Source organism: Crinia signifera, chromosome 1, assembly GCF_055691185.1.
Source record: "Crinia signifera chromosome 1, ASM5569118v1, whole genome shotgun sequence".
NCBI lineage: Eukaryota > Metazoa > Chordata > Amphibia > Anura > Myobatrachidae > Crinia > Crinia signifera.
In genome coordinates this window covers 391461654-391473368 of record NC_139217.1, presented here as the reverse complement: position 1 = coordinate 391473368, position 11715 = coordinate 391461654, and the positions used below count along the sequence as shown (strand labels likewise).

Here is an 11715-nt window from a genome sequence, read left to right as displayed (position 1 = left end):
AGAAGAAGGTCAGGTAGGCAACCCTGGAGTTTATTCCCAGTACTATAGGCACACTGTGGAGGCATTATCGGGATGATTAAAAAGTAGAGAGCAAAATGATAAAGGACAGCTCGGCACCTGCCGCGACTACTACTACTACTTCTTCAACTGGCACTGCAGTTATATCGGAATTTCTTCTGATCCTGGCTCCTTTACCACATCAAACATGGCCGATTCCGCCGTGCGGCGTCCGATCTTATTGGTATGCCTGACTTCCTGGTGAAGGCGAGCGCGCACACAGGGAAGTCACGGGACTGCACGTGACGGCGCAGGCGCATACGAGCGCAGGAAGGGAGGAGGCGGAGCGCAGGCCCCAGGCTGCTGTCACAGAGTAGTAAGCAAGATGGCAACGGAACGGGAGCCGCCTCCTCTGGGAGAGGGGAAACAGACCGACTTTGAAGAATTAGAAGAGGGCGAAGACCTCTTTACCAGCACAGTGTCCACCATGGAGGTAAGGGCGCTGCCATTTCTAGTCTCTAGGGAATGCATGTGAGGGGGAGGCGGCCTGGGGTGGGCTGCAGTGTCACCCCTCGCTGTGTCATGTCACAGGGCATTAGCCTCTGTACGCCCCACTCTGAGGCCAGCTCCGTCCCCCAGTGCCTGACGTCCCCACCTGCCCATCACATGCCATAGTCTTTCCTGTCTGCACCAAACAGAGACTAACCCAGCCTGCCCATCACATGCCATAGTCCTCACTGTCTGTACCCAGCAGAGACTAACCCAGCCTGCCCATCACATGCCATCGTCCTCACTGTCCCAATAAGGGACTAACCCAGCCTACCCATCACATGCCACAGTCCTCCTTGTCTGCACCCAGCAGAAACTAACCCAGCCTGCCCATCACATGCCATAGTCCTGTCTGTACCCAGCAGAGACTAACCCAGCCTGCCCATCATATGCCATCATCCTCACTATCTGTACCAAGAAGGGACTAACCCAGCCTGCCCATCACATGCCACAGTCCTCCTTGTCTGCACCCAGCAGAAACTAACCCAGCCTGCCCATCACATGCCATAGTCCTGTCTGTACCCAGCAGAGACTAACCCAGCCTGCCCATCATATGCCATCATCCTCACTATCTGTACCAAGAAGGGACTAACCCAGCCTGCCCATCACATGCCATCATTCTCACTGTCTGCACCAAGCAGGGACTAACCCAGCCTACCCATCACATGCCATAGTCCTGTCTGTACCCAGCAGAGACTAACCCAGCCTGCCCATCACATGCCATAGTCCTCACTGTCTGTACCCAGCAGAGACTAACTCAGCCTGCCCATCACATGCCATTGTCCTCACTGTACCAAGAAGGGACTAACCCAGCCTACCCATCACATGCCATAGTAGTCACTGTCTGCACCCAGCAGAGACTAACCCAGCCTGTGCATCACATGCCATTATCCTCACTATCTGTACCAAGAAGGGTCTAACCCATGCCATAGTCCTCACTGTGTGCCCCCAGCAGAGACTAACCCAGCCTGCCCATCACATGCCATAGTCCTCACTGTAAGCATAGACTAGCTCAGCCTACCCATCATATGCCATAGTCCCCACTGTCTGTACCAACAAGGGACTAACCCAGCCTACCCATCACATGCCATAGTCCTTAATGTCTCTAACTAGAAGGGACTATCCCAGCATATCACATGCCATATTCCTCACTGTCTGCACCCAGCAGAGACTAACCCAGCCTGTCCATCACATGCCATAGTCCAGTCTGTACCCAGCAGAGACTTACCCAGCCTGCCAATCACATGCCATCATCCTCACTATCTGTACCAAGAAGGGACTAACCCAGCCTGCCCATCACATGCCATAAGGCCCATACACACTAGAAGATAAAGTGAAAGATATCCTTCAGAAAGACCTTTCTGGAAGATATCTTACAATTTAACTTCTAGAATATACACTGAATGTTTTTAATGATGCACTTTCGCGCATCATCAACGACCCCCTCCCAGCATGTCCTGGTGAGGGAGGTCCTTGTTAACTACAGCAATGCTGCAGTGGCCATAGGACTTGCTATCTACTGTCATGGACTGACCCAGCCCATCACATGCCATTCATCAGAGAGTCACTGAATTTGCTTGCTCACCACATGACACAGTCCTTACTAGTCCGAACACTCAACCTCCCATTACATGTTATATGCCTTCACTGTCTGCACCCAGGGATTGACCCTGAACCCAGCCTGCCCATCACATGCCACAGGCTTCTCGGTCTCCCCACACACGTGACTGACATCCCAGCCTGTACGTAACATGTCTTAAGCCCCGTACACACGGGGGAGATATATTGCTCAGCCATATATTGCTAGCAATATATTACTGAGCAGAGTAATGGTCGCTGATGAAAAGGAACCTCAACCGGTGGTGCCGTAGAGGTAATCAGCTGGTCGCAGGAGCAAGCTCCAGCAAATAGAATGGGGCAGAAAACGGGAGGGCGCACCCGGCGATTTAATGCTGGGGCACACTCCCATCACTGGCAATATGGTCGCCTGCGACCATATTTCCAGTGATTTCAGCCCCTATCGCCCCCATGTGTACACAGCTTTAGTCCTCACTATCTCATATCCCCAGCCTATGACACTCATTCAGCCTGCCCATCACATGTGCTAGTTCTCCCAGTCTCCATCCAGGGGCTGATTCAGCCTGCCTATGCCTTAAGGTGCGTACACATGGATAGATTTGGGAAAAGATCTGGGCGTTCCCGACCGATTTGAAACGACCAATCGCTCAAATCCTTATGCGGCGTACACACCAGGACGACCCTCTCACAATGCACATTGTGAGCGAGTCATCAGTGTCTCGTCTGACCCGCTCACGATGTGCACCGTGAGCAGGTAGGATCTGAATAACGACCGTCCGACACGCGGGACCGCGCATCCGACCGGAACAGGACAGAAAAGGGCCCATCACCACACAATCTACATCCAATCGGTCGGAATTGGATCTAGATTGATGGGATCGGACCCTTGTCGTCCTGGTGTGTACCCAGCATTAGTCCTCATTGCCTACACCCTGCAGATACTAGCAAAGCTTGCCCATCACATGCCATGGTTCTCAATGTCTGCACCCAGAGACTGAGCATAACCCAGCCATCCTATCACATTTCCTAGTCCTAAATGTGTGCAGCCAAGCACTGGCACTAACTGAAAATATATTGCATTCCTGTTAAAGACCAGTACATAACATATCACTTTGCAATATTTACCCTTTTTTTTTAGGTCATGTCAGTAGATAACCTAATCATCCCTCTATGTCTCTTCTCTGCTACAACTAATATGCTGATGAAGAACTTAGTATTGACCATCTATTATTATTATTATTATTATTATTATTATTATTATGCTTTATTTATATGGCGCCACAAGGAATCTGCAGCGCCCAATAACAGAGTACATAAACAAATAGGCAAAACAGTGACTTACAGTTAAATACAATAGAGGACAATTACAGGGATATAAACATATTTGCATAAGCAGACTACACTGAAATAAGTATTAGCTGGCAGAAAACTGCCGGATTTGCGCTATCAAAGATGGGCCCTGCTGATGAGAGCTTACATTCTTAAGCAGACAGACAGGGGTGACCGAGATTGGGTAGACAGTGGGCATGGAACACAGGGTTATGGTGCCAATTTTATGTTTTGTGGAAAGAGGTAGAGAATTCCAGAGAAAGGGAGCAACACGTAAGAAGTCTTGGAGTTAGGAATGGGAGGAAGTCAGGAGAGGCGGCCTGCATTAGTGGACATGCAGAAATCTAAAGTGAGATGAAGTCACAGATGTAAATGGGGGAGGATTGGGTGAGGGCTTTGTAAATATAATTTCATCATAATACATGTTAATATTCTTTTTACATCCTTAAAATCTATCATTATTTTTACTGTTTACTTCTATAATGTTTGTATATATATATATATAAAAAAAGGTTTTATGTGCACTTAATTCTGTGGTTCTAAAGACCCATACCCATGGGGCGAATCTGCTTAGCAATGTTTGCTAAGCAATGTAGTTCAGGCGATTTCCCGGTTAGCCAGATTGCCTATACACACATAGCGATCTGTGTTAACCACTGTGTTCTTAATGCACATACAGGCATCTGTCTAGATCTTGACTGCATGTTCTAAAGATCTGAACAGGTGATTGCAATGCACCAGAGCGCACATCGCCATCGCTATGGAGCATACACATGGGGCTATGTGTGCTTAATTTCTAACTGATCTAGACAGATCACTTAGACTAGTGTTCCCACTAGGCTGTTTTAGCGGGATGCTTCGCCCTGCCCGATTTTTAAAGGGCAAAATGCGCCCTGCCCCTCTGGCAGTGCCCCACTAAACAGCCTACCTCCGACCCCTCTGGTGTGACCGGGGAAGCCAGGTGCTGCTGCAGATAGCGATGCCCGGTCCTTTCCTGGCAGTGTAGAGCCCTCGGGGTGGCTGCCCCCCCCTTCAGCGACGCCCTTTTCTTGACGGCCCAGGCACGCCCCTTTTATGACGTTGAAAAAACAAATAGAAAAGTAAAGCAGCGCTGTATTTACAATGAAAAATTTATTGTACACAATATTAAAAACATAAATTATATATTAAGAAATGAACCAATGGCATGTGCAGATATATATGAATATATTGGTGGACCCAATAATTATAATCACCGGTGTAGATATGGTGTTTAGACCTGCTCTGATCCTGGAGGAGAGTGGAAAGTCCTTATTTGCCACTTGGTGGTTTCCTGAAGCTGTTATCATAGACTACAACTGATGGCATCGATGGAATTAGCCTATCAGGAGTCACACTACTGCGAGTGGTCAGGAGTCCAATGAATTTTGATGTGGCTTGAGACTTCCAAGGTGGTAAACATCCGATCAGGTGATTGGGCAGGATGGGAACAGTCCTTTAGCAAGGGGTTAAAGTCCTTAGGTGATTGGGGTCCAAATGGAGTGGTCACCAACGCGTTTCGCAGTGCCTACTGACTGCTTTGTCAAGGTGTGCACTCTGGTCTGTGGATGCCATTTTTATACCTGGCTTCCCTTGGGTTCATTTGCATACCAAATTGGTTCAGTGTTACACAGAATATAAGAAACATAAAAAAACTTAGAATAAACCTACTCGGAGACAGTAGAATTAATCCTTTATCTAAATCATATAATTATAACAAAACTCGATTGTTACAAAGTTTAAAAAAACGAGAATAAAATATATTGACAGTATTAACACTTCCGGGTCAGTGCCCTGCTTTCGACAGATCTAATCACTTCCGGGTCGAGAATTTATAATATCAACAGTTGTATATTCCCAGTGTGCTGAAGTCTCGTTTAGGCGCTCGTTTCAGAGGATAGGTAAGGGCAATGATACCGCTGGTTATCATTAATCCCGATCGCACATATAATATATGTTGCGGGGATGTTGTTTACCTTTGTCCGGAAGTGACACTGCGTCAGGCATCCTTGTTGCCATGGATGCGGAGGCCTGAAGTCGGAAGTGACGTCGCGCTCAGAGACCAGTAGCGCGCACGTCACATCCGGCTCATGTTAAGTCCTGACACTTATTAAGTCCGGACAAAGAAAAACTCCGGCAGAGGATACCGGAAGTAACTCTTCATTGTTAGGGGGTTGTGTCTCCGTCATATCCTGCGTGTGACACGCAAACGGGATAACAACTTCCTGATATTTGGAGCGCAAATAGGATTACATATCGACCTATTATTTAGGGTAGAGTTTTTTAGACATTATGGTACAGATCAATATTCAATTTTATTAGACATATTATTCATAAAAAAAAAGGTATTCGATCAGATTATTCTTTTTGTTTCACAATTGATAAAGACAATAATATATACACATTATAGGCAGAAAAAAGAGAGAATGATAAGTTATATTGTTTGTTCCCATTTCATTTGAATATTTAGGAAAGGGTAAAAGAAAACATAATACACTACAAATTCGTGTGAATTATATAGTTCGTATATTCTTTGTTGTTTATTGACTTCCTTATATTTCTAACATTTTTAATCATATTTAATTGCATGATGTTATTTTTACATAAAATAAAAATAAAAATATATATATATAATAAGGGAAGGGGAGGGGGAGGGGAAAAAGGGTGGGTGCAATGGAAGGAGGGGGAGCCATAAAGAAGGAAGCAAAGGACCAATATATTTTTAGAGGGGTAATATTTTTCATAAAACGACATTTAGCTCCAATGAGTCATTCAATCCTTTCGGATAAAGGGAATTGAATTTAAATATCCAATATATCTCTTGGTTGCATAGTATCTTAAATCTATTTCCGCCCCGTTTTGAAATATCAACCTGTTCTATACCTACAATACTCAAATCTTTAGGATCACTCCTATGACATTCGGCAAAATGGCGGGACACACTGTGTAATAAATTCTTATTTATGATATTTCTACGATGTTCGAGAAATCTTACCCTCATGGGTCTTGTGGTTCTACCCACATAGTGTAACCCGCATGTGCAGGTCAATAAATAAATGACGTAGTCACTATTACAGTTAATAAAGTTTTTAATGGTATAAGGATTTTTTTCTTTTTTTTTTCTCCTTCTATTGAAATCAGTTTTATTTTATTTTGAATATATCCACATGTAATACACGAATTCCTCCCACATTTGTAGCAACCTTGGATTTTGTTTGGCAACCACATATCTGGGACCGTTGGTATTGTTATTAGTTCTTTATTGTTATATTTAAGTTCTTTTAACTCACTGGGGGCCAGCATAGTTTTTAATGTTCTGTTTCTTTTGAAAATAAATGATGGTTTTGAGGGTAAGATTTCTCGTAATGTCTGATCTTGTTTTAAAATATCATAGTTTTTTTGGACAATATTTTTTATCTCCTTGTATTGTGTGTTAAAGATCGAGATAAAGGAGATCCCTTTATCTATTGGGGTTATGGTGGTTTTCTTTTTTGGTACTAGTAGACTGTCTCTATCGTATTTTTTAACCTCTTCAATTGCGTTCTTAACTACATATTCAGGATAACCTCTTGCTTTAAATGAGTTGGCTAGTTCAGTGGCCTGTTGTTCAAATATTTTTACATCTGAGCAATTCCGTCTAAGGCGGAGCATCTGCCCCTTGGGAATGTTCTTTTTCCAGGAAGGGTGATGAGCACTCTGATAGTGCAAATAAGAGTTTGTATTTACTGTTTTTTTGTAATTTGAAGTATAGATCTTACCTTCTTTAATTTCCAAGCTGATGTCCAAGAAATCCATTTTATTAGGGTGAAAAGAATACGTGAATTTAAGATTAAATAAATTAGAATTAAGGTGTGTGACAAAAGTGAGTGCAGAAGATAGATCCCCATCCCAAATAATAAAAAGATCATCTATGTAGCGGCCATAGAGGACCAGGTTCGCCTCCCAGCCGCCTCCCCATACGAGGAGGTCCTCCACCTCCCCCATATAGAGGTTGGCATAGCTGGGCGCGAACCTGGTCCCCATGGCCGTCCCCATAGTCTGAAGGTAGTGGGTATTGAGAAAAGTAAAATAATTGTGGTTAAGAATGAACGTAATAGAATCAAGAAGGAACTGAATATGTTCCACACTGAGGTCCCCATCTTGGTAGAGTCTTTTTTTCTACCGCTTTGACTCCCAGTTGGTGGGGAATGTTGGAATAAAGACTCTGTACATCAAGAGTCATAAAAGCATACGAGTCTTTCCATTTGACCTGATTAATCAAGTTCAGGAAGTGGGTCGTATCCTTGATGTGAGACCTCAGTGTGGACACCCGTGGTTGTAAATACGTGTCTACATAATGTGAAAGATTAGAAGTAAGGGACCCTACACCTGAAATAATAGGACGACCAGGAGGTGCAGTGAGGGATTTGTGTATCTTGGGGAGGTGATAATAAACTGGAGTTATTGGATGATCAGTTAAGAGAAAGCGAAACTCATCTTTTGTGATGACATTCGCTTCGAATGCTGATTCCAGCAAAAATTTAAGAGATTTGATAAATTTTGGGGTTGGGTCTGAGGGTAGTTTTTCATATGTCCCCTCATCCTCCAGCTGTCTCAAAGCTTCACAAATATAATCTTCTCGATTTTGAATTATTATCCCCCCCCCCCTTGTCCGCCTGTTTTATTGTGATAGAGGTGTCTTTTATCAATTTATTAAGAGTGTTTTTCTCATGTCTTGTGAGGTTATCCTTTAGTGTCTTACTTTTGGAGTTCTGTGTCAAACACAAATTCTTGAAATCTTCAAGGGTCAGTCTATAGAAACTTTCTATAAAGGTCCCCTTAGATTTTATCGGGAAAAAATCCGATTTTTTGTGGATTGAGCTTTTATCTATATTAAATAATTTTTTCTCAATAGAAGTATCTTGGGAATTATTTTCATCTAAGAGCATCATTAAAGAGTGTAGTGCTTCATCATCTTCGCTATCAAGTAAGATGGGTATTGAGGGTTCATTGATTTTATCCAATTTTTTATTTGCAAAATATTTCTGCCTACACAATGTTCGTACGAATCTGTTCAATTCGACGAACAGGTTAAATATATTTGCCGGGGTGGAGGGTGAGAATTTCAAACCCTTATTAAGTAGTCTAGTCTCTTCTGTGGATAAGGGTTTAGAGGATAAGTTGAAGACAACGTTTGGTTCGTCTTCAATCATTTTAGATTTTAGTCGTTTTAATTGGATTTTCTTGCCCCCCCTTCTCCCTCTATGCTTGAGAACCTTCTCCTTTTCGGGGTTCCTTCCCTTGACTCCTTCTCTAATCTGTAATTTCTTTTCTGGCGTACCTCTAAAAAATCTTGGTCCCTTCTGATTTCACTGTGATTTCCTCTTGTATTAGGGTCTTTTGGTCTGGCTCCCTGTGTCCTATATGAATTTTTCCTATACGGACGATCTCTATTGTAGGGACGATCTCTACTGGGGTAATCTTTCGTGGGATCTGGCCTTGGACTTGAGTCGTAAACTCTTATATTTTTTACTTTTTCTGATTGTTTTTGGTACAGAAAATCTCCATTGGAGGTTCTCTGTCTGTGTTTGTCTCTAAAGGCTCTAATATTCCCTGAATTATAATCGTCTAAGTCCCGTTGGAATTTTTTACATTTATTGTCGATAATGTTTTGTTCAAATTTGGTTATCTTTTCTGTTGTTAATATATCCCTCTCTTTATATTCCTTTGTATTGCTAAAAGTTTCTAGCTTATTTTTTAGGGTCTCTATTTGTGCTTCGAATGATTTGGTCTTTTGTATTCTAAATTCAATTACCAATTCTAGTAACATAAACGAACACTTATCAAGTACAGCATCCCATTTTTCTTGGTAATTACTGTCATCATTAAAAATTGATGGCTTAAACAGCCTTAGACCTCTAGGGATCATTTTTTTGTCTAAATACTTCTGGAGGTTTGTGGCATCCAACCAATTTTTTGTTTCGGATTTTAACAAATCCTCCAGAAGGTTAAAATCATCTTTAAGATTATCAACATTCCTTGTAATACATTCTGTGGGTTTATCCCACTTAGAAAAGTAAGTTTGTCTCCGAGTAAGTCTATCATTGTAATTGAGAAAACAACTCATGGTGGCTGCTCCGTTAGACTATAGAAAAATCTGAACAAAGGGACCAAACTGGGTTGGTATGGAGCGCCTGCCAAGAGTGGTTTAATCAAACCAGCAGCTGCTTTGGGGAGTAGTCAGCTCCCGAATGCACAAGAAAAAACAAATAGAAAAGTAAAGCAGCGCTGTATTTACAATGAAAAATTTATTGTACACAATATTAAAAACATAAATTATATATTAAGAAATGAACCAATGGCATGTGCAGATATATATGAATATATTGGTGGACCCAATAATTATAATCACCGGTGTAGATATGGTGTTTAAACCTGCTCTGATCCTGGAGGAGAGTGGAAAGTCCTTATTTGCCACTTGGTGGTTTCCTGAAGCTGTTATCATAGACTACAACTGATGGCATCGATGGAATTAGCCTATCAGGAGTCACACTACTGCGAGTGGTCAGGAGTCCAATGAATGAATTCCCCCTTTTATGACGTTGGCTGCCCAGGACTGCTCAAAACAGTGACATCAGCGGGACCGGTCAACCTTCCTTACGCTGCACCGGCGCCCTGCCCACCCTAGTTCCTAGAAGGAACACTATAGACAATAAGGAAAAATCACCCCGTTTGTATCTAACCTGTTTATTGTTACTTTTCGGGAAGCCTGGTGCTGGGTACACACCAGCACGATGCAGCCGACGACCCACTCAGAAAATGCACCTGATGTGATTGCGATCCGATCGCGACCCGCACCCACTTCAATGGTCGTTTCTCAGATCCTACCTGCTGCAGGTAGGATCTCAGAAAAGACCTAATGACCCGCGGGGCCGCGCATCGGATCGGGATCGCATCAGAACGGCAGTCGAGCTTGTGTCTAAATTGGCTCGTTTTTGGCCAAATCGTCCTGGTGTGTACCCCACATAAGGGAAGAATTCATATAATAAAACAATTGTCTTCTGAAAATAAGAAGTGTACTGGTATGAGGTGTGTTTGTGTGTTTTACCTTACCAGCAGTTTCCACTTCTGCTTATATTTCACCTGGTTTAGTTTTGTGTACTTCTAGTATTATTATCTCACTGCTCTGGTAGTTACATGTTGCAATAGAATAACTGCCCATTGTTGTTATTAGAATGCAATCTATAAAATGTAAGAGTAGATATGAATGTTCTCTCCTCTTGAAAAGTATCAGTATTTCATTTGTTACACTTATACTTTTTTTTTTTTGAGGCTATGCCGCATCTATTTCAATGTTAAGTGTATAAACTAGATCTGTGCGGGTTCGTATTTACCCGGTTCTTATTGCAAAATTATACTCCTTTCACACCAGCCAAACAACCCCAGACTGGTGCTGGTGTTAAAGGGTCCAGGGCCAATATCCAGGGACCAATGCCCTTCTATGTCAACTCTGCTAGCTACCAGTGTTGGTCCAGGGACCTTCCAGGATTACTAGCTGGTATACGAGAGGTGCAAAGGTGTCTCTTCTTCCTGTGTTGCCTCTGCTGATGCTGATTGGCTATGCAGGGCAACTTCCTGTTGTGGTGGATTTCCAGAGACTCTTATGCAGCCCACACACGCACCGATTCCAGCGTGCGTTGTGGTCTTAACTAGCACACACAGCATCGCATCGTATGCCTTGTGCATACGATGTGCATGCGATGCGATGCTGTGCTAGAAAAAGCTAGTACAAAAAGTATGTGCAGCACATACTTTTTGTACTGTACGATGAGGTGCCGCGGGAGCGCGCACCCCATCGTACAGCATCGCACCGCCGGCATCGGCGCGTGTGTGGGCTGCATTAGAGGCATCACACAGCGTGCAGAAAGACACTGTGCAACACAACACACCGGGCACAACAGACCCCAGCAGTTATATTTAACCCCTGAAAGCCTGCAATGTCTGCAAAGACCCGTCCTCCCTCTTTCCCTCCCTCTCTCGAATGACCTCATCTATGAGGGCCTAAAAAAGTCACTTTCTAATGACATTCTCATAGAAATTCAGGGTTATCTCAGGTTCATTAAGAAATGTGCCAACGTGGGATGTCTCGAAAAGCAATGTGTAAACGGGGCCCAAAACGGGAATGCATACCTCCCAACATGACCCTCTCCAGGAGGGACACAATGCTCTGCTTCTGGACTTTTCTCTTATGCCCCTTTCAGACCG

General features: G+C 43.4%; 1 protein-coding gene across 1 annotated transcript in view; it reads left to right on the top strand.

The window, feature by feature from the left end:
* Nucleotides 1–279: 279 nt before the first annotated feature.
* The window catches only part of SNX2 (sorting nexin 2), a 54783-nt gene continuing 43347 nt past the window's right edge, over nt 280–11715 (top strand). The window contains exon 1 of the mRNA XM_083151586.1: nt 280–490. Coding sequence (XP_083007712.1) covers nt 383–490 — 108 coding nt within the window. The 5' untranslated portion in view covers nt 280–382. The remainder of the gene's footprint in view (nt 491–11715) is intronic.